General features: G+C 35.7%; 1 protein-coding gene across 1 annotated transcript in view; it reads right to left on the bottom strand.

Moving 5' to 3' along the window:
* LOC125235084 overlaps positions 1 to 23,975 on the bottom strand; it is an 84,521-nt gene extending 60,546 nt beyond the window's left edge. Inside the window, exons 1-2 of the mRNA XM_048141511.1 lie at positions 23,862 to 23,975; positions 21,941 to 22,010 (exon numbers count right to left, since the gene is read on the bottom strand). Coding sequence (XP_047997468.1) covers positions 21,941 to 22,010; positions 23,862 to 23,918 — 127 coding nt within the window. The 5' untranslated portion in view covers positions 23,919 to 23,975. The remainder of the gene's footprint in view (positions 1 to 21,940; positions 22,011 to 23,861) is intronic.
* Positions 23,976 to 25,192: the final 1,217 nt, after the last annotated feature.

Genomic DNA, 25,192 nt, shown 5'->3' with positions numbered 1-25,192 from the left:
CGTACTCATGGCCACAATAATAGGAACTCACTTGTAAGAATGATATCCAGCTTCAATCTAGAGCGTGCGAGTTTTTGCAACGCCTTCGTCTATACTCTGGTTTAAATTTAAAAGGTTATATATGGTAAGAAATTGCACATATATTGCTGCCTTTCTACTTGAGAATATTATGGGGAAATGGTAACTCGAAATTACAAAAGGTAGTAAGTTTAATAAGGGATAATATGCCAAAGACAAGTACCTAAACGATGGCTGCAATTTTTTTCAAACGTATTAGGTTTATATGATAAAATTTATATAACAAAATGTACTTCACCATTTACATGTTACCTTATAATCAGGCCTCGGATTATTTTTCGCATGGTAAGATGAAAGAAAACTATGGAGTCGATATTAAAACTAAACTTTAATTCATATTCATACTCACTAATTTTCTTAGTCCCGTAATACTTTTGTCCCTTGTGCAGGTTGACAGATCGAAAATGTTAATCGAAAATTAATCTTACTGAATGTAATTAAAATTATTTATGTGGTGTGATTTGGGAAGCCTTTTGCTTGGTAAAGGGTTACATTTACCCTGTAACTATATCAAATTAGTTACTATTTTGTTTGGTTCAGACTACTTTGTTGCGGTAAACGTAATGCTAAGTACTAGCTGATTTATCAAAAATCATTTGCATGTCAATGTCATGTCAATCATTCACGACGCGATGTGTCACTTAATTATTTATTGCAATCGGTGCGTGCAATAATTACGTAAACAATTATGTCTGATCCGCAAGTTTCTGCAATTTTATACTGGATAGAACCTTACAAAGATCTAAAATACGATCATGAGAAATGTGTTACTAGTACTTAGCATTACGTTTACCGCAACAAAGTAGTCTGAACCAAACAAAATAGTAACTAATTTGATATAGTTACAGGGTAAATGTAACCCTTTACCAAGCAAAAGGCTTCCCAAATCACACCACATAAATAATTTTAATTACATTCAGTAAGATTAATTTTCGATTAACATTTTCGATCTGTCAACCTGCACAAGGGACAAAAGTAATACGGGACTAAGAAAATTAGTGAGTATGGGTATGAATATGAATTAAAGTTTAGTTTTAATATCGACTCCATAGTTTTCTTTCATCTTACCATGCGAAAAATAATCCGAGGCCTGCTTATAATAAATGAAAAGGCACAAAAAGCTTAAACCAAGAGGAGTAGGATCGGAGACTAGAGCTAGACAAAATATTGCATTAATTTATATGAGCATTGAACGCCTCAAAATTTTACCACTTGAATGTCAAAACCTGCGTGCGTAGCCGAATGCACAAACGCTCACGAAACGAAACGCTCGTAGATATCTATCTCTATCGCTCTTGCGTATTGGCGCGAGATAGCGACTACCTTTCGCGGCTTTTTATTTTCGTAGAAATGCCATTCGGCTACGGGGCCAGCCCGGTTTCAGAGATTACTGTGCATATTTTTATTTGTCTCTGTATTGACTTATTACCTTTCTCGTTCAATCAGCTTGTGGGTAAATGTCTTGCAAGGTTTTCGGAATGACATTGTTCGATCCGTTATTAGCTAAACACAATGGATGGCGAAAAAGTCACAATGAGAATACTTGGATAAGTAACACTACTGTTTCCTGTCAAGTATTGGGATTGTACAAGTCTTTTGAAACTGACGAATTTTCACAGAAAATTATATTCATTGGGTCAGTTGCTAAAAGTGGCACTTGAGCTTGAGGAATTTCATGTGCTCTGCCTCCCTCTTTAGGGAATGTAGGCGTGAGTTTATTTATGTATTAAAATACGAGTATGTAGAACAATGCGATACAGATTCGCCAATGGTCAGTTACAAAACCACATTGTCATTATGCCCCCGTTAGGCAAATATTCGAGCAAACGGTTACATATGGCCAGTGTGTACAAACAATATCGAGCACGTGCGCTGTCGGTATTTGAATACAAACACAAAGTCGATTTCAAACCTGCATTGTGATGATCACAACCACAGAATAGATGTCATATATACCATAGATCAAGCAAACGTACATATCTACTTAGCGTGTCAAATGAACTCAGATAAATCCACTGACTTGTCCGTCTTTAATCGCAGCTTACAGTTTTCGGGCGACAATTTTTGTAAGTTAAAGTCAACAAAAACATTAAAAATGCCTCGTTACGTGATATTTAATTGCAACAACACATAAATTATGAACACTCAAGACACGTACCTGAGACATTTAAAATCACAGGTAAGTAACAACTTCAGTACAAAAAATAAGCGCGTTACAAAACACGGAGAAACTAAAAAGCCAAAAATAATAAACCTTTCAATTCAGATTTCTTATCGTATTGCAATAAGCTAAACATCCAAATTATAAACAAATCAATTATTTTTGTAGTCGGTACCAGACCTGTTCGTCGCCTTGCTATTGCCTGTTTGACCCACCCAACCATACACAGGCTGGTACCGACTCCAAAAATAATTGAATTGTTTATAATTTGGATGTTTAGCTTATTGCAATACGATAAGAAATCTGAATTGAAAGGTTTATTATTTTTGGCTTTTTAGTTTCTCCGTGTTTTGTAACGCGCTTATTTTTGAAGGCGGTTTTATTTTTTGTTAAAAAGTTTATTTATTTGTTGATTTTTAGTGGTTCCTAGTGATATTATATGTATCAGTCCGAATACATGTACAGTAGTGAAAGAATTATCCTTTAACTCCTAACCATTGAGGAGTTGACCTTCCATCATCAGCTCAGTTGATTTTTAGTGGTTCCTAGTGATATTATATGTATCAGTCCGAATACATGTACAGTAGTGAAATAATTATCCTTAAACTCCTAACCATTGAGGAGTTGACCTTCCATCATCAGCTCAGCCACATAAAATTATTACCATCAGACGTAAATACTGGTGTACCTTTGAAAAATATACTAAAAACATTACATGTGCCTATAACATTTGAAGAGTTCCCTCGATTTCTCCAGGATCCCATCATCAGACCCTGACTTGGTGCCAATGGGACCATCTCGGGGTTATACCGGTTCGATCAAAAAAAAAATTTTGAAAATCGGTCCACGATTCTCGGAGATATCGAGTAACATACATACAAAAAAATAATAAAAAAAAAAAACATTCAGTCGAATTGAGAACCTCCTCCTTTTTTGAAGTCGGTTAAAAATCTGACACGCGGCCATACAAATAGATGAACTTGTTTCTTCTAAATCTAATTCTGTGATCACGACTTAAGACGCTAACAACACCCAATGGCCTTGACGCTAGCGCACACTGTCTATTCGTGTGGGAGTAAGTGAGAGCGCGATGTCACTAAAAGAGGGCGGCTAGGTACGAAAAGTACGGAAAATATTAAATAAAATAGAAAGATGCATTATTTTTGCAATATGTTTTAGTGTTTTAGATATGTATATTTTTGTTATTGTAATTTTAATTAAAGACAACTAAGTGAATAATTAAACGACATAGAACCGTTTAATGACGAACTCGAGACCAATCTTTGCAATTTTTTTCTATCGAGCCGATTTCATTAAATCGTGTATCGAGTACGGCTATATGTTCGTTGAAATATAATGAATAATATAATTTACTTGTTTTACTAAAACTCATAGTTTGTCTTAAAAAACTGCGCAAGGCAATCAGGTGTTGTCAGCCCCTTAACTAAACAACTTATTTATTATATAAGCTTTAGTCGAACATGTTGCCCGAACCCTTTGAAATATATCTAACAACACAATGCATGATACAATTTTCTTTCCGCTATGGCATATGTATTATGTATAATTATGTATTACTCGTCTACCTATTATTATGTCTATCTATGTAAGAAACACTTTGAAGTATATGGGTATTTTTAACTAACTTCCAAATCTCAAACAGTTGTCAAGGCGCCTGTTTTCATTTAATATTTGTTTTTCGATATATTCTTAATTTCAACATTTCTTTTAATTCTAGCAGTCAAGCATAGGGATGTCTGGCTGTCTAGTTGTGCAAAATGAATATTTATTCGTTCGTCGGGACGAATTGTTGTTGTTATATAATCCGTTTCCATAGTTTTATTTCATGAGTACTAATTTAAAATTCATCCCGACGAATTCATTTTACGCGATTTAATCCGTTTCCATAGTTTTATTCGGGATACCCCCATTTGCCAGAATTTCATTTGCCATAATTTTATTTGCCACCGCCACATCATAATCATAACATCATAATATTGTTTCTCATAACATCTTATGCCATAATCATTGTTTACTATATTAATCAAGTGCCAGAAACTTTGTTTCCCATAAAGTCAGTTTCCATAATGTCATTTGTCAGAATCATCGAAATCAGTAATTACCACATTCCATACCATCATTTGTCATCCAAATTAGCGACCAGAAAAGTCAATTTCCATAATGTGATTTGGCAGAATCATCGAAATGCGTAATTATCACAGAGACGACACTACTAAGAAGTACTAGAGAATGAAACTGCTATCAGAAAATAGGTTAGGTTAGGTTAGAACTGTGACCCCCTGGAAAATGAAACTGCTATCAGAAAGTAGGTTAGGTTAGGTTAGAACTGTGACCCCCTGGAAAATGAAACTGCTTGAAAAGTAGGTTAGGTTAGGTTAGAACTGTAAGTTGCGGAGGAGTGCCGAAACGTGCCTGCGACCTCGTCCTGTAAGGCGGCAATCGAGGGGTTTTAGTGGGTACACCATGGGTCTCATTAGCCTATATGGGAGTCCCACATAACCATCCCAGGCCGGTCCCTGCGCCTGGGATAGTATGCGTAATGCATTTTCCCTCGTTAAAAAAAAGTTAGAACTGTAACCCCCTGGAAAATGCTATCAGAAAGTAGGTTAGGTTAGGTTAGAACTGCGACCCCCTGGAAAATGAAACTGCTATCAGAAAGTAGGTTACGTTAGGTTAGAACTGTGACCCCCTGGAAAATGAAACAGCTTGAAAAGTAGGTTAGGTGAGATTAGAACTGTGACCCCATGGAAAATGAAACTGCTATCAGAAAGTAGGTTAGGTTAGGTTAGAACTGTGACCCCCTGGAAAATGAAACAGCTTGAAAAGTAGGTTAGGTTAGGTTAGAACTGTGACCCCCTGGAAAATGAAACTGCTATCAGAAAGTAGGTTAGGTAATAATATGGGCAACAATTAATATGGCAATAATTGCTTATGGCGTTTGAATATTATATTAAACTAATTAACTTATTTTAATTAAAACTTAACTTAACTTATTTAAATAACAAAACAAATTTAACTTATTTTAATTATATTGATACCATTTTCTTTTACTTTTTTGACGATCACAATATAGATTCTTATAAATTGACATAAATGTAATTTGTACTGTAATCATGTTGTGAAATAAATATATCTAATCTAATCTAATCTATTAAACCATATTATTGCACTTAATAATATGGCTAACAAATAGTATGGCATTGTATGATTATGGAAGGTAATGTTCGGATAAACAACCAGTATGTCATACAATTTTTATGGTAAACAAATCATTCGGGCAAATGAAATTCAGGCAAGTTAGATTCGGGCATATGAATATTATGTTAAATGACTGTCGGGCAAACAATAGACAACCAGTTTTATTCCAACATCATAAGTTGTTTTTTGTATTCATTACATAGTTATATGCTTATACAATATCGCCGTGCCGTAGTTACCTACACTACGACAGTAACTCATGTCATGTGACGCAATCTAATAATCTTGTATAGCAAATTGCACTTTTCACGAGTGAACTAACATACAAATATGTAATTTGATTACGTTACAATTCATCATTATAGTTAACAAACTTAATTTTGTTGGCCAGTCAATTACGCTCGGTTTTTTCATACTTTGGCCGCAGTTGAGATAATAGCGTTTTTTAAGTTTGTACTTATAAATAATCGATTGGGAATTACGAATATATCAGCTAAGTAGAACGGAAGCACGCATAAAGTTAAATATTTTTATTATACCAAATAAATTGATTGTTAAGAAACAGTTGCCTTTTACCACTTGCGTATAAAATATGCTTGTAGAAGTGAGTGGAATAATTATTATTTTCAATTAAGGAGTCAGCATAAATTTAAAACGTAGGTATCTGTTGCCTTGGAACACTTTTAAAACGATACAGATGGCGTTTCTGTGTCGCTATCGTCTTGGATCGTCATATTCCCTTTTTAACCCCCGACGCAAAAACGACAGGGTGTTATAAGTTTGACGTGTCTGTCTGTCTGTCTGTTTGTCTGTCTGCAACCACAAAATTAAAATTTTGAAAAACCCCCGACCGAAACATAGCAGACCGATTTTCATGAAACATGGCTAAGAACACTCCCGATTAACTCAGCTTTCAGACAAAAAAAACTAAATTTTAATCGGTTCATCCGTTCGGGAGCTACGATGCCACAGACAGACACACACATACACACACACAGACAGATACGTCAAACTTATAACACCCCGTCGTTTTTGCGTCGGGGGTTAAAAAATCGAATTTAGCGAAAAGCGATATACAGGATGGTTCCAGATGATGAACCTAACTGCGTGTCGAATTTAAAGTAAAACAAAAAAAAAAACACGGTGTATAGATACTTTTTAGGTTTCTTTACTGCATCATTTTGTTACCAACCTATTGTCAAAATTTTAACTGTACAGAACAAAAAATGAAATCAGTGCACATCCAACAAACAGGTTTTTATACTCGCCCAATCAGTCAAAATTAATGATCCTCGGCCCTAAACCATTATTACATGTGTAATTATAAGTAAGACAAGCTTTGGAAGTGTGCGAAGGTCAGACTGACCAATCGTTTCAATGATTAATTCTTTCGATTTGATCTCTTTATGAATCCGATTGGCTATTTCAAATTGTATTCGTAACTTGAAGTGTTAATAAGACTATGTTGAAACAAACTGATCAAGTTATAAAGATATAAGTATTTGTAAAATCATATGACTTCCAAGTTCCAAATCAAATTTAAATAATAAGTTTAAGGAAACTTCAATATTTTACAAACACTAATTCACAGTTTCATATCTTGTTAAAACGTGGTGTTTTGTCATTTTTATATCAAAGTGCATTGGGGATATTTCGAATCACAGAAATGCTCGGGTAATTTCGGAAGGGGAATCTTGATATGATTGAAATAATAGTGATTTTTATGTGACTTTCGAAATCACCCCAATGCACCCTAAAAGAAAAAATAGCTTCCAACGCCACAATCCGTGCATTACTCTAATCCAACGTTGTCTATAATTTTTATCATAATTTATACAACTTATAATTATTTATGATTATTATTTTGTACTATTATGTATTGTGTGATTTTAAGTAGGTGTTATTATTATACGTCGGTCGAAATTTCTTTTCCTCCTATAAAACAAACACACCGAAAAAAAATGACTTTCTTTCTTATTCTTCACATTTTTTTAATTTAATGAAAGTATGAAGTACGATTAAAATTATGACTAACCTTTTTCACAACCCATCTGCCCCACAATTACCCCCTCCCAATCCCCACAGGTGCATTCCCCCTTGATATTTGCAACCCCTATTCCCCCCATGCGCCCGCGCACCTGTCACAACGGCTAAATGGCAAGTTACCAAAGTTCACGCAGCACTGTAGTATTGTTTCGGACTATTAAGTCTAAAGAACAGAGTTTCATAATGATAAGTAATTCGTAATATAATGAGAAGTGATCTAAGTATTTTTTTTTGCTGAGTGTTGCTGTTTGTTTTGATTTTTAACCCCCGACGCAAAAACGACGGGGTGTTATAAGTTTGACGTGTCTGTCTGTCTGTCCGTCCGTCCGTCCGTCCGTCCGTCCGTCTGTCCGTCTGTCCGTCTGTCCGTCTGTCTGTCTGTTTGTCCGTCTGTCTGTCTATCCGTCTGTCCGTCTGTCCGTCTGTCCGTCCGTCCGTCCGTCCGTCTGTCTGTCTGTCTGTCTGTGTGTGTGTCTGTCTGTGGCGTCGTAGCTCCCGAACGGATGAACCGATTTAAATTTAGTTTTTTTTGTCTGAAAGCTGAGTTAGTCGGGAGTGTTCTTAGCCATGTTTCATGAAAATCGGTCTACTATGTCGCGGTCGGGGGTTTTTTCAAAAATTTTATTTTGTGGTTAGGTTATTAAAGACGCTAAAGCCCATCATACATTTCCAAAAACGCCCTTTTTCAATATGGCACAAAAAAGGTGTTATATTCAAAATTGGTAACAATTAGCCAAAAATACTAAACGGTTCGACACAGATTATTTCATTGTTATTCAGATTCTCAAATTTCGTTCTGATTGATTAAGTTTTAGAGGAGGAAACAGTCGAGAGCGGCACCGCGATTTTAAAGATTTTTTCGCAATATCTTTTAACTGGGTTGTTCTTAATGGACTATTTTTTTTTTCGATAAATCTAGTTAATAACACGAGTATATTTAACGAAAATTCCCAAATTAAAAGAGGGGGTCCTTTCTATTTTAGCACTTTCGCGCCTGTTGCGTCTTAACAATGTAAATAAATAGATAATAAATAAATAAATATTGGGGACACCTTACACAGATCAACTTAGCCCCAAACTAAGCAAAGCTTGTACTATGGGTGCTAAGCGACGATATACTTACTTAAATAGATAAATACATACTTATATACATAGAAAACATCCATGACTGAGGAACAAATATCTGTGCTCATCACACAAATAAATGCCCTTACCGGGATTCGAACCCAGGACCGCGACTTAGCAGGCAGGGTCACTACCGGACTGAGCCAGACCGGTCGTAAATGATGGTACAGTCACCGTTAGTCAGTCAGTCACTCTAATTTCTTGGCATTCGAGGCGTGTTCCTATATTTATGACAGCTTTGACAACTCCGATATATGTATTTGACGGCGTATTTAACGAGTTAACTATAATAATGTAATGTATATTTAATGTATGTAATTAAAAAAAAATGTAACGTATTTTTTATTTATTTTTTAGTTAAAATATAAAAATTTTATACGTAGATTAGGATTATTAACTTAAAGTAAATTACAAGTAATACGAGTAGGTGTAGTCTTGAGGGCTGTCCGGACTCTGGAGGGTGTAAGCGGTTGGTGTTTTCCGGATTTATGTTTATATGGCCCATGGGGCTGTGCCGAGGGTTTAAGTAGCAGTTGAAGGTACTTCTTCAGTATTTATACTCGTATATTATCTCAAATACCTTCCGAGTACCGTTATGGTTAGGTAAGTACTAGAATTTCTTATAAGATTGGTTACAAGTTCCTACTTATTTATTTTTGATCTACGATCGATACTTTGGAAGCTACAAATTTTTTTTTATAGCTTTTGATTGTTCAGAAGAATATATTTTGTTTCTTAGTCACAGTCAGCTGCATGAATAATAGACCCTCGATATAGAAATGTTTACAACCTAAACATGTAGCTCGAACACAAGACTGGTACCCATTGACCCACTGTACAATTACCCACAGTTTTCTATCTGCTTATCTCAAGGTGCCCTATTATGTTATTAGCAAGGTGTTATTACGATAATCACGCGTTCGATATTATTTCGCATACTTTCGTTCAATGTGTTAGGGCTGCTCATTATTGGAACTGTTATAAATTATGAAAAAAATACTAAAAGTTTTCTATACGATGGTGTCAAGTAAAACTATTTTTTTGGGTGTTAAAAAATCTGAATATTATTTATTGCAAACCCTGCTCTATAGATGATAACAAACACTATTTTTAAGTAATGTACATTTTTATTATGTATATTTATGATAATACCTGCATATAAATTAATACAACAATAATTATTTCTAAACGATCAATTAAATAAAGATAATTGCGAAGTAGGTTTCGTGTGAAAAAGCATTAGATTTTTTTAATAAGAAAAATAAATATTTTTTTTAATGAAATATTATGTGATTTATCATTTCCCAAGACGCACCAAAAAGTCATACACTTATTTTCAATGAGCACTATAATTTAGTACATAATATTTTAAAAGAATAATTCATAAAAAAAAATATTTATTTTTCTTATTAATAAAATCTAATGCTTTTTCACACGAAACCTACTTCGCACTAGATCCATAATCTAAATGAATCATTAATCTCATTATGGCAGCCCTATTGCTCAAATGCGAGCCGTGCGGTAATTAGCGATACTTTTATGACGGATAGTTGATAGTTGCGTGCCGTGGCCGTGCCTAACATTACCGATAACTGGTACCATGAAATGCCTCCAGGCTCAGGGATGCCACAGTGTTATGCTTCTCCCGGCAAAGACAATGCAATAGATTTATACCACATACGAGCAATGCGCTATGTCATGCGGCACGATGTTGAACTGTCATTAAGACGATACAGGAGGGGTCAATTTTCCATACAAACGCTCTCGACTATTTCCTCCCTGGTTTTTGAAGATTGAGCAATGATTTCTTCAACACAAATTATTATTATTTTTATTTGTGTCGGAAGACTAGATCTCATCAAAAAATTCCAAATACCGCCTTATTTATTATGGCGCAAAAAAAGGTGTGGTATTAAAAATTGGTAACAATTAGCCAAAAAACCTAAACGCTCCGACACAGATTATTTCATTGTTATTGAGATTCTCAAATTTCGTTACGATTTATTAAGTTTTGAAGGAGGAAACAGTCGAGAGCGGAACCTCAAATTAATTTCCAAATTGAAAGGATCCTTTCCATTTTAGAATTTTCGCTCCTGTAGGGTCTTAATGATCAAAACCTAGAAAATGACTCGCATAGTCGCAACTGGGGCCCATTTCTCGAAGCTACAAGTCACAATTTACAAGTGGTCGTCAATGTCTAATATGACAAGTTGAAAAGAGACATAACAGAACAGGCTGGACTCCGTCGATATCGCTTTAAAGTTGAGATAGAACGGAAAAAATACTGTAGATATAAATATCTCGTTACTGAAACTTCATTGTAAAGTTACATTTATGTACCTACTGACACTTAAATATATTTCCTTATTATAGGGAAGTGGATCAGATCTATTCATTGCGATGTAAATAGAAACCATAAGCTGTCCACCCACGGTTGGGATTAGTGGGGCTTAATCGTTAACTATGTTTTCTAATGTACCTACTTAAGTTAATTCGTATGTACTTGAACTACTACATAACAGTCAAATGCACAAGTTTAGTGTTCTCTATCCATAAGCCTGTCTTTTGAGGCATTGGTGCTCCATGCATATTGCATATGAGCCAAATTAGTCAATTTAATTTAATCTAATTTTAAGGCTATGTAATACAATATAATAATAATATAATAATAATGTGATATAAATTTTAAATTTTAATTTAATTGAATGTAAAATTATATAATATGGATTTTAACTGATTTTTTATAGCCCATTTAAATACTTATACATAATATGTACTTACTGTACATATAATACCCATATACACAAAAAATGTATAATATCATCAATATCATAATCGTAATCTACATCATACATAAACTAACGCCTGTTATGCATTCCTAAAACTGGTAGACAGAAAAAAATATATTGTGATAATACAGTGCCAGGTTGCCAGCCGATCGCCCACACCATAATTGAACCCAATCTCACAGTCAACTTCTACGACACCTACGCGAGGAAAGGGGATGGTGAAATGCTTAACCCGTTACCACACGGGAATATTCATAACTATTTAACAAAAAAAAATGTCCTTTATAAGTCATTTTGGTCAGGATGAGGATTGAATACGAAGTCAGATTCCTTGGCCAACGCCCGGATCACTCCAGCCGGCGTATCATGCTGCCAATTTTATCACTTATCCACGTGGATAAGACATCTGTCACTCTCACACTGACATACTTGCTAAAGCGTGACAGATGCTTTATCCACGTGGATAAGTGATAAAATTGGCATCATGATACGCCGGCAGCATAAGTAGACAGTAAAGTAAAATAAGTAAAGTAAATTAACTAAAACATTGTGATAAAAATATATTCATAAGGAAATAACAAACACAAAATTTATGTCATCCACTTGTGTCACTGACTGTACAACTAACTAATTTCGTAGGCAGACTTGATAAACTTAAGCAGATTAGCACGATGGTATGTCCGTAATTCAAGTACACGAAATTAGCTTTTTTTTAACAAGTGAATGAAAAATCAATGAATTCATTTTCCTCCATGCAATAGGCTACTAGACTCATCTCGAATTTGGCACAATAAATGATTGCCGTCTGTAGTATTTTACATAAAAAAACAATATTTATAGATTTTAGGTATTCAAAGTGTATGATGACTACGTATTTTCGATTAAAAATGTGCGTAATTTTTTATTTATTTTGGCCACCGAAAACGCGTGTGACGTCATCGAATTCGAATCTTACTGCATGTCAAAACTATCACTGACATATTGAACTTTATGCCTTCATATTTAAAAAGTCAGAAAATGTGGTTTTCGAATAGAATGACTGGATGCATAGATAATCTATAGCTTAACATGACTGTGTTGTTTTCGCCTGATTTCGTAAAAGTATATTTTAAAAATATTTTTTGCTGTCTTTAAGTCATAATAAAATATGGTAATATTTTATTTCGGTTGATTGGACAGTACTTAATCATATAAGACAGACTTTATAAAAGGGTCAAGTAGCCTATTCTATTGTAGACATCTGTGGTACTTACACGCCGACATTGCAACTTGGCGTGCGTTCAAAACACAGACCGATTGAAATCAGAATTGTGTCACTTTGTGATGGTTTTGTGAGCTGCTGAAGTATTTAAATAATAAAATAAATCTTGCAAAAACTAGTATGATTTTATTTCGTTAGCCATTAGGTGACAGAACAGATCTATGACATGTAAAAATATAATATGTATAAACATACATACCTACATACATACATATAATCACGCCTGTAGCCCATAAAGGGGTAGGCAGAGCACATGAACTACTAAGTTTCAGTGCCACTCTTGGCAAAAAGGGGTTGAAATAAATCCAAATTGTGACATTGCAGTGACAGGTTGCCAGCCTCTCGCCTACGCCACAATTTAACCCATATCCCACAGCCGACTTCTACGACACCCACGAGAAGAAAGGGGGTGGTGAAATTCTTAACCCGTCGCCACACGGGATAAATATATAATAGGTAGTGGAGATATTATTGAACGAATTTCACGAAATCGAATGGCCGAGATGCAAAAATCGGTCCCCAGATTCTGACGTCCGTGTACGTTAGTAATATTTTATATTGTCCGTCTTTACTAACTGTGTAGATTTAGAAATAAATAAAATACAGTGTGACTCAGTGTGAGACAGGTGGCAGGTGACAGTGGTGACAATAGGGAACTTGACTGTAGTTAAAATAATAGTTATTTGTTATACAAGGGGGCAAAGTTGTATTTTAACGCCGAGTGTGAAATTGAAAAACGAGCAAGTGAAAGGATTCTATAGTTGAACCACGAGCGAAGCGAGTGGTTCGAAAATAGAATCCTGAACTTGCGAGTTTTTTGACACACGAGAAGTAAAATACATTTGCACCCGAGTGTAACACAAAACTTTTCCCCTCACTACAGCGAGGAAACTACAACGCAAAAAATGCGTTTTTCACTGCTTCCAGTAGTTTCACAGGTGGTAAATCATCTTTATTACTAGATTCACCTACTTTTATCAATTTTAAAGCAGTTAATTTGACTTTATTCAAGGTCAAATTACTTTACCCACTAGTGGATAAAATGCGTTTTTACCCGCTGGTATTAAAGGACAAAACACGTGTTTCCGAGCTAGTGAGGGGAAAAATATTTTATACCATGCACGAAATAAAGCATCAGATAATTATAAGAAAAACATGGACAGAAGTTATTTTTAAGTCCAATTTCTATTTAATGTCAGGTAGAAATATAAAAAGTAACTGAGTTAACCGTGACGTCACTAAATACGATTTCAAAAAAAATTCCATATTAGCAAGTCGTTCAAATTCGTTTTGACAGTTCTTAAAAAGAAGCTGATTTGACTACCCATATAACCATAATCGGTCGCCGTTCCTACGCAAATCCTCCTATTTTGTGTACACAGAACACCCATATAACCATAATCGGTCTTTGGGTCTCAATGCTTAGTCGCAGTACGGTCGACGTTTAGTAGCGGCGACCCAAATGGGGACGATTGGTAACAGGCACAAATGGTCACAGAAGTGACAGAAGTGTGCACTACGCGTGCACACATTGTTACCGTTTGGCGACTACTTTCCCAAAATCATTCGTTCATTTCATTCTTTTCAAATGGCGACTGTCAGAGACGTCTAAGTAAAAAAGAAATAAAATCATTTGACATTAAAATGTAATGGCGTAAGAATTTGTTAAAGATAAAATATTGTTTGCATTTGTAATATAATGTGGGCTAATTACCATGGCCAATTAAATTGCTCGAGTGATTTCATAAAATAAGTCTAAATTTATCAACGCGCCATCAATTTACCTCAGTTTAACCAGTAATAATATTATTGACTACTCGGTGTTTGCGTGTTATGTATATTGATTGGTGAAGTTTTAGTGCTCCGGTGTATATACTGAAATAATAAAAATAATGCCTAGAAAACCAATAAAGTTGTTAAAATATGGATTAAGACGGTAATATTCCATGTAAAAAACAGTCTCCAAACGGTCACCAAACGGTCGACAAACGGTCGCAAAATGGTCGCAGCGTACACGCGTGACCGAAAGCAGTGAATATTTATTATATTATCAAAATGGCTTCATGTATTATTTTTTTCCAGGTATCCTCAAACTTCATAAACAATTAAATATGCCGTCGTACTCAGTTGCCCTCACTAAAGAAGATTAAAAAAAAAATTGTAACGTGCGTACCGAGCTGCTGGGTTGTAAAGGATCGGGGATCATATTATTATGGTCTTCTATAGAGCAACTAGTATTTTGCGGCATTTCACAATTGACACTTGTTGAAGTAGTCGTCATTAATATTACTATCAACATTAATTTCAGCGATCTGTACTTCTTAAGTCAAGATACAAAAGATAAGTGTCTACAAATTTGTAATGTTAAAGAGACATAAATAAAACGTAGTAGAGTAAATAATGTGTTTTTTTTGTAACCCAAACAAAATACTTGTAGATACGAGTGCGGAAAAGAGGAAAATCAATACGAGTAGCGATAAATTAATACACGAACGAAGGGAGTGTTTTACTTCGACACGAGTTGTGAATGTCCTTTTCGCACGTGTAACGTACGACGATTTTCAGTACCTAAATCTAAGCTAAGAGTTTCGACCAGACAAGAAATGAATCATTGCTTGATTTGCTCGCAATACTGCGTTAGAAAAAGCAGCATCTGTACTGAAAAAAAAAAAACTATCATTACGCAACAGAAATTCTATTAATATCACAGTAAATACTCTATTTCATTTGATTCCTACTTTTATTGTGTAAAGCAACACTACACTTCATTTTTATCAATAAGAATTAAAAATTATATATTTAATACATTAAGTAACTATAAAGTGCTTATCTATTTGTATTATCATTCTGCACTTTTCTTAATTTTCCCACATTTCTATAAAATGTCGAAGAGTGCTTAAATGGTCGTCGTCGTTTATTATTATTTAATTCGCTCATATTTAAATGAAGCAACCAGTCCACAACTTCACAAGACAGTTTGCGAAACCTTCGTATTTCAGATTGTCATTTGCGGATACAGTGGTTTAGGAGCAGTTCGATAATCAGACCTACACATGTGTGTATAAATTCTGTCAATGTCAATGTCACTGTCAGAACGGTTTCTGACAGTGACAATGACAGCCACAAACTCGTCCACATGTTGTTACCGTTATGTGTGCAAACGTCGACTAATAAAGTGTCGTTAAAAGTCATTCTGACAGTGACATTGACAGCCACAAATTCGTACACATTTTGTTACCGTAACGAGTGCACACGACGACTACATTTTGTTATTGTATCAATACGGTCGCATTGTTTGCACGACGTTACCACGCGTTATGTCACATTTGACAGTTAGTTACTGATTTGAAGATTTTGCGACTGAAATGGTTGTATGGGCGTGTCATATTAACACTTTCGCTACCAAGAACCCGACTGTCGGGTACACCGCTCGTAGGAGCGTAGCCGATTACATGGGTTTCCCCGTATGTAGCGAAAATGTCGTAGCGCCGCGTAGAGCCCGGTTTCGAAAGTGTTAACATAAGGATGTCACTCGTAATGGTATCGTTATTTTACACTTTACTACAACCAACAGAGGAGGCAAGTTTATTTTGTGTTACTTACCCCTATTTCTTAAGATACCTATGATTAAGAACTACTTCTTCTACCTTCCTTTTTAGGGTTCGGTACCTACCTCAAAAAGGAAAAACGGAATCCTTACCTATAGGATCACTCGTGCGTTTGATTGTCCGCCTGTCACATACAACTTTTTCCGAAACTATTGAACCGATGATTATACCTTGAAAGGAACACATACTGTAAAGCTGTGACTCAAATGAAAGACGGACGAAAATAAATAAAGAAAATTAAATTTTTGGGGATGCAGATTGTAAGTCTTTGAGACCAACATGATGTACTGTAAAAATGTCGTGCGATACACGTGCGAAAAAGGAATTTGTAAGTCAGCTCGATTTAAACACTCCAATCGGTCTTTCCACACTTGTATATTATGGACTGATCGGCGATTGACCCAGTCACACCTGATGGGAAGTGAAAACAGAGTCTAAGATGGAACTCACCGATTCAGTAATAGCCTATTCACTCTACGTTTAAAGAGACCGAGGTCGTATTTTTCTGGCAACACCGATGCTGGGAGCGCATTCCATTCCTTTGCAGTCCTTTGTACTTAGATTCAATGTACACTATTTCACAAAAAAAATACGCTATTAAATAAACTGCATATTGCAGACAGCACTAAACACCAAAACAAACGGCTCAATAAAACGATGATACCATATTAGCATTGGTCAATGGACGCGCGCCCTTAGATGGCAAGAATTGCAGAGGCTTGCGCCTACGCACTTTTAGTTAAGTAAATATTTGGCTTGATTAGCAATAACGTAAAAATGCAACTCGTTTTGTTGTTCTGAGTCTTTGGAATGCCGACATCGACGTTCTCATGCTTTTAGATTGTCTCTTGTTTGAAAAATGTCCAATATTTGTTTTAATAGGATTGTGTCATTTAGGAGCCATCATTTTGTGCTGTATTAGTACTGGTGACAGCACCATCGGCAAGCTTCTCTCTCTTTACCACCGACTTCCATTGAATATACCATCGAGAAACTCATTATTTCATGACACATGGGGACAAAAGAGCTGGCAGCTTCCTCGCTCATCGTATAAGTATTGCGATTCAGCGAGGAAATGCTGCCAGCATCTTTGGCACTATGCCTCAGGGACTTAGATTCTCTTTAGACTTAGATTTTTATTTTTTTTATTGCCTAGTTTATAATATTTATTGTACCAAATTTTTATTTAAGTGTTATTAATAAAGAATATTATTAAGTCAAAAAAAATATTTCATTCACTTGTATTATATGTACGTTTTGGTTGTCTTTGTCCGTCAAAACAACAAATATCTGCAATTATCACAGAAATAAATTCGAACCTAGAACTATCGGTTTCATAGCCAAGATCACTATTTACTCAACTCACTAAGCCAAACCGATTGTAAAAAGAAAAACTTTCGCATAATAATTTGAATCTGTAAAAGTAATGCCAAGCGCGATCGAATGACGAACAATTCTGGTGATTTTAGTCGACCCAAACGCCGACTAGTCGGCCGAAAGTCGGCCTAGTCGCCTACATCAATACCTAATTGTCGGTCGGTACATCCCTAAAAACTCATGTTTGAGGCTCTAGTGATAATGATAACCGCTCAGTGACGCAACGCATTCTTTGCGAATAAAATTTTACCTAATATCTGAACAAAGCGAGGCTCTAAGAACCTTTTCTCATTATTCGATCCGATATCGGATTTAGGAAAGATTTCAAAGGAAAAAATCAAAGATTGCGCCTTCGATGTATTAGGATATCGGTCCTACATTCGATATCGGATCAGATAATGTAAAACGCACTAACTCAGAAGAACAATTTCAGAGTAAAACTGGAATATTTAACACTTTCGAAACCGGGCTCTACGCGGCGCTACGACATTTTCGCTACATACGGGGAAACCCATGTAATCGGCTACGCTTCTACGAGCGGTGTACCCGACAGTCGGGTTCTTGGTAGCGAAAGTGTTAATTATTAAGTGGTCATAAAACATACTAAAAGGTTGGCGTGCACGGCCGATCTCCGTTGCCCCCGTAATTGCGATAATTTCTTAGGAATTTTGTACCTGTGTTGAGTAGGTAAGTCAGAGCCAAATATTTACGAAATATATTTGCAAATCAAAAACATGTTATAAACCCGAGTATAAAGACGGAAATAAAGGTACTAAAGTTGATAAAATTGTTAGAAATTTACCCAGCAATCTGTAGCAAACTTTTACGAATGTGTCTTTTACCATCTTTGGATGGTAACTCAAGTTACCTTCGTTACCATTATAGTCTATGAATAATGATTTCAAAGAAGAAACTCACCGCTGTAACATGACAAAAAATCCAAATCGGTTGACGACCCGAAAATAGCTCTGCGTCGAGGATCCAGCTTCGAACAACTATCAGGCACAGGCACAAAACAACAGAAAATCAAAATACAAGAATCTAATGACTGCGTAAGTATGTATTTTATTATGCATAGACTAATTTATTATTAAACAAAATATAGGTATTTATGGTTAGTCTTCGTTTTCAACACAATTGGCGAGCAAAAAAAAATATCTGCTTTGTTTTCGAATCACGCACTGTTTGATATGAATCAGACTGATTAAGTATTTAAAACACAAAGTGCTTGGAAAACCGACACAGTGCACTTAAAACAGCACGGTAGACGCATATGGAGGTCAATTCGATCGTAATTTCTGACGTCAGAAATCATCTTCTTATCGATTTCGCCATTGTGTCTCACTGATGCGATGACAGAACAAAATTTCGGTGTTTACAAAGAACTTGCGTGCACGTGCAATAGCGAAAACGTCGTAATTCATAGAAACGTTTTAATCGTCCTCACGGTGCACAGAATACGCGCCCAAACACTGCAGTGCTGAGTTGAGTCAGACTTGGTGCAAACTGAACACATGTTTGGTTGGAAAGCGTGTGCAAGGTCCTGTCGTCGTCATTCCGATGTATGCTAGGAGTCGAGCCAGTGGAACTAGGTCTTTATTTTTTATTTAATAAGAATAAAGTCATTTTTGTTTGTATAGATAAAGTTCGTATAAAAGTAAATAGAGCCAAATATTTTCTTAATTATGTAATTGAAAATTAAAAATTAAAAATATTACATAAAATTGAACCAAATGAAATTAAAAAAATGAAATGACGAAAGATTAGAATAATAAGCAAGATCTAAATATAAATGAAGCCTGATTTTTGGATACAAAACTGCTAAGTTACCTACTCTTATTTGGTACAAAATTAGTTTAATATTGCCCGACTGTAGGTACGAGTAATTAATCTCTATAAATACGATATGGATACTGACTTATACAAGAAACTCATGAAATGAAACGATGGAAACAGATTATATTGCGTATAACGTTGTACAATAAAATTAACGTCGGGATAAATTGTAAATTCATATACGCGATAATCCGAATCCGTTTGCATAGTTTTATTTCATATACAAGAAACATTTTTTTAATATATTGTATCTCGAGGCCAACGCTCAGTAGCCTTGAGGCCAGCGATAATAACAAAAGTTGGCCTTCTCGCTTCCACGTATGCGCCGAAGTGTTTATCCTTGTCATGTTTTTTCGGGGTTCAAATTACGGGGTTGGGGTGTTTTTTGCATGTCTGCTGCACCGGAACAGGATTTTATGGTGTATTTGAACGGGCTCTTTTGGGATCAGGTACCTATCCGACGCCACAATCGTTTAAGTTTCGTAAGCGCGCCATAGCTACTTAACTCGCCGCTCTTCTGTAGTGGCGCGAGAGAGACAGACTGGGTTTCTATTGCCACGTAGCGTCAACGGTTGTCACTTCAGCTAGGCCGGCTGTGTTATACATGTTTAGTCTCAATGAATACCTTTTTTTATGTACTACGTCAGTGGCAAACAAGCATGCGGTGCGCCTGATGGAAAGCTGTCACCTGCAAGTCAAGGAGTGTCACATGAAACTTACTACACTCCTTTTTAGGGTTCCGTAGTCAACTAGGAACCCTTATAGTTTCGCCATGTCTGTCTGTCCGTCCGTCCGTCCGTCCGCGGATAATCTCAGTAACTGTTAGCACTAGAAAGCTGAAATTTGGTACCAATATGTATATCAATCACGCCAACAAAGTGCAAAAATAAAAAATGGAAAAAAATGTTTTATTAGGGTACCCCCCCTACATGTAAAGTGGGGGCTGATATTTTTTTTCATTCCAACCCCAACGTCTGATATATTGTTGGATAGGTATTTGAAAATGAATAAGGGTTTACTAAGATCGTTTTTTGATAATATTAATATTTTCGGAAATAATCGCTCCTAAAGGAAAAAAAAGTGCGTCCCCCCCCTCTAACTTTTGAACCATATGTTTAAAAAATATGAAAAAAATCACAAAAGTAGAACTTTATAAAGACTTTCTAGGAAAATTGTTTTGAACTTGATAGGTTCAGTAGTTTTTGAGAAAAATACGAAAAACTACGGAACCCTACACTGAGCGTGGCCCGACACGCTCTTGGCCGGTTTTGCTGTGTAAAATCATTGCTCTATCTTCAAAAACCAGGAAGGAAATAGTCGAGAGCGTTTGTATGGAAAATTGACCCCTCCTGCATCATCTTAAGCACAGAGTATAAAGAGCATTGGCATGCGGGCACTGCGTCGTTGACGTATGGGAAGCCAGCCAAGCTGGGATAGATATGAAGATATATGATCATATTTTTGGGCAAAAAATGAAGCGCATGCAGTTATTGAAAAGACGATCCAAGTGCAAAAGGTCGAAAGTTGACTCTTTCCGACTGAATATATCGGACCATCAAATCATTAGTTAATAACTTTAATAAGCTACTCGGTGTTTTGGAAGTATGTTACAATAACTACTGCAATTTAAAAGTCGAAGATTTTCAAACCGAAGCACGCTAAGCGCTGATTGGCCAATTTACTCAAACTAACATGTTTTCCTTATACTTACATTGTATAGGTACTCCGATTCATTATATGTATGAGTTATAAACGAACATTATAGGTAAGGTAATTCACGAGAAAGTGATGCAAGCTTCAAATCATGCAGGTAAGCATGGTCGCCTGATAAACGATGTAAGATTTGTAACGTCAGGGGGCCGATTTTTGAGTCTCACGGCGTTCGAATTCAGAAACTTGTCACTGAAGATAATAGGCAATTCACCGTTTTCAACCGGTATTTTAGTGAAAGTGAGATTCAAAAATCGGCCCCCAGGCCCTCCTTTTTAACCGACTTCAAAAAAGAGGAGATAACTATAAAGAAAAGTGTATAGTGTGCTAAGTGGCGCTACACTTCACGTTGTTTCTCGGCTCTAATATTAATATTTGACAATTTGAACACATATCAAGTTATATATGGGCCAAATTTTCAAAGCTGAGGTTCATAAGTTTTAATCCTGTGTCGAGAGATCAGTGGGGTTACCATGACGTACTAAAGACGTTCAGTTTAGGTTGAGAGAAAGGGACACAGCTATAGCAGTTACATAGCTCCGTCCCTGCCTCTCAACCTAAACTGAACGGCTTTAGCACGTCATGGTAACCCCCCAGTTTACTTAAGTATATTCTGTGCTACTACTATTGACAGTAGGTCAATTATCTATCTCTATTTATGTACATACACTACTTAGTACTCGATCCTGTTTAGAAATAGGTACAAATATGTAACAGAGTAGGTACTAACCAGGATATGTGGAGATTGTGGGCTCCATGACAGCGTTCGGGAGCGGTACTTGCTCTTGATGACCCATCTTCTGGAACAAGGCAGGAACAAGTTCATTACAATAATTGTGAACACCGACGTATTCAGGCATATTGTAGGGTGCATTGGGGTTATTTCGAAAGTCACATAAAAAACACCATTATTTCCATCATATCATAGGGTAAGTAATAGAACGTATACAAACGTATGGTATATTCGGTAGAAGGTATAATTTTTTCAATTTGTATAATTTTGTATGGTACAAAGTTCAATTAGTATAATTGCTGTTATATATAATTTTAGATAGCATAAATTCAAATTATATAATGTTTGTTACATATAATATTGTTTCCTATAAGTATAATGTGGTACCTATAACGTTGAAGTAATAGAATATACAAAACGAATACCATACAGGTGATATAAGCGCCTGCTGTTTTGTTTCGTAAAATGTATGTTTTATTTGTTTTATTATTCGTAACCTACTCTTTTGACAGGATTCGTTTCTGTGGGGTCACAATTCAAACCTAACCTAAACCTACTATTGTGACAGGATTAGTTTCTGCGGGGGTCACAGTCCAAACCTAACCTAAACCTACTTTTTTGACAGGATTCGTTTCTGTGGGGTCACAGTTCAAACCTAACCTAAACCTACTTTTTTGACAGGATTCGTTTCTGTGGGGGTCACAGTTCAAACCTAACCTAAACCTACTTTTTTGACAAGATTCGTTTCTGTGGGGTCACAGTTCAAACCTAACCTAAACCTACTTTTTTGACAGGATTCGTTTCTGTGGGGTCACAGTTCAAACCTAACCTAAACCTACTTTTTTGACAAGATTCCTTTCTGTGGGGTCACAGTTCAAACCTAACCTAAACCTACTTTTTTGACAGGGTTCGTTTCTGTGGGGTTCCCAACCTAATTTTGTGATTTATATGACATGTTGTTATATTTTTTAATATTTATATATTATTAAAGATATAGTAAATGTAATTAGTTAATATGTATATTATAGTATACGGTAGTATGTATATTGTATGTTATATGTATTATTTGTATCTTATACAAATTGAAATTATACCTTTTGTGCATTATACATAAAAAAAGTATACTTTTTGAGCGTTTGTAAATTGAGAATATGCCAAAAGTTTGTATTCATTATGTTACGCACCCCATATCATAACCCCTTTGGGATCATCCACATATTACGTCACACCAAATTTCAGGTATTTGGACCCCTCCCCCTCCTATGTCACGCTTTTTTGTATCCCTTTAACTGGGATTGTCACATTTAGTATGACCCCCCCCTTACATTGTGACGTAATATATGGATGACGCCTTTTCGAAATTAAACCAATGCACCCAACTAGTTTTGTACGAAACAATTATATGTATAAATTGTATAATGAATGAATTATTTGTAGTTTTTTCTATTTTGCGGGACTAATGCAGTTTTTTTATGCTGTATGCGAAGAATTTGTGAAAATAATAAACACACGCTTACAACATTGAGAATAACGCCATCTATACGTTAAGGTCTGAACACAGAACTAGTAAAAGTAAAGCATGATGCTTTCCGAGTTAGCACACGCCACGTTCGGAGTGCATTCCTAGAAGTTACCGAACGAGTGTATAGATGGCGTTACTTATCACAACTTCATAAAAAAATAAAATTCAGTTCTAGTCCTTTCATTTCACCACAATTGGTAAAGGCTAGTCTCTTCATCTTTCGTAAACTGATGAGAAAATTGTAATTTAGCCACATGAGTATAAAGTTCATAAGTGTTTAGACGACACTACGATGTTGCCACTTTTTAATTTATACTCTTTTTGGTCAGACTGTAACCACCTAAAATAATTAAAACCTTCATTAAAGGAAAGCATTATGAAAATAAATGGACTCACTTTTTCAGTGTCGTTGTGCGCGTGATCGAGAGTAAGATTGATGTTTTTAGTTTGCATTTTCCCCCCGATACCTGCAACAACAAAGACTTATCAATTTATCAGTATTCAGAACAGCGAAGGCCTTTCATAACTTTCACAAAAAACTCCAAAATACCTTTTGAATATTTATCAGGACTTACGCTTTTTATTGCAACGTAAAAAGTATTAGGTAACTTTTTTATTTGGAAATAAAGAAACAATTGAATGAGAAACAGACAAAAGAAGCGCTTTGAATTCGACACGACAGCGAAGTTTTTAGGTATTGTCGTGAAATATATTAAACTAGCTATTTCCCGCGGCTTCGCTCGCGTTAAATTCGAAAATTGCAGAATGCTCCATACAAACATTCACCCCCTATTTTAGGGAAGTGAGGGTTTAAAAGAGACATAAAGTAGCCTATGTCACTCTACATCTCTTTAATTATCTCCACTTAAAAAATCACGTCAATTGGTCGGTCCGTTTTGCCGTGAAAGACGGACAAAAAAAACAGACACACACACTTTCCCATTTATAATATTAGTTAGTATGGATTGTTACAAGTCCCACATTAAGAAATTTATAAGTAAAATAACTTATCTAGGATGCTCACACCATTCTTAAACTTTGCTACACCTACAACTAAACTATACAATGTGAAAACAATGGTCAAACTGTACAATGTTGCTTATCAAATAATTAGGTCAACCGGGAAATTTGCCTCTTGTAAGATAAATGCCCCAATTGTAGCTCGAACGGCTGGTTTTTCAAGAAAAAATAAACTTATATAACTTGAAAACCAATGAGTTTTGACCACTGGTTTGCAGGACTTAAATAACGCTTTTGAAGGAAAATGTCGAATTACCAGTAAACATTACTAAGTAGCTTTGATGTTAGAAAATAAATATTCTGTATACGATAAAATTTGGGTTTAAGTACCCATTACAATTCTGGACTTAAAGTTTAGATGCAAACAAGGAAGTAGGTTATATAAAAGTATAAATCCATATATGATAGGAATTAGGAATCCATACAGAACATCAAACATATTTGCATCCCATTTTGTCATACGACGCGACGTGGTATTTGGTAATCCATATCAGTATCTGAATCACAGGTCTGAATGATACGAAAAAGGTCCACTTTTCCCATTGAATCGAGTCCCATCGCGGACAAATCTAAATGTAAGTAGGTGCATTCAACTGATAAGACAAGATAATTCATCTTTTATTATTTGATGTAACTTGTTGGACGTGTCAGCCTGCTGCTGCCTCTTGGGCATCTACTGCATTAAAGCCTAACCTAACAACAAAATT

Source organism: Leguminivora glycinivorella, chromosome 17 (genome assembly GCF_023078275.1).
Source record: "Leguminivora glycinivorella isolate SPB_JAAS2020 chromosome 17, LegGlyc_1.1, whole genome shotgun sequence".
NCBI lineage: Eukaryota > Metazoa > Arthropoda > Insecta > Lepidoptera > Tortricidae > Leguminivora > Leguminivora glycinivorella.
This window is presented reverse-complemented; position numbering and strand designations above follow the sequence as displayed.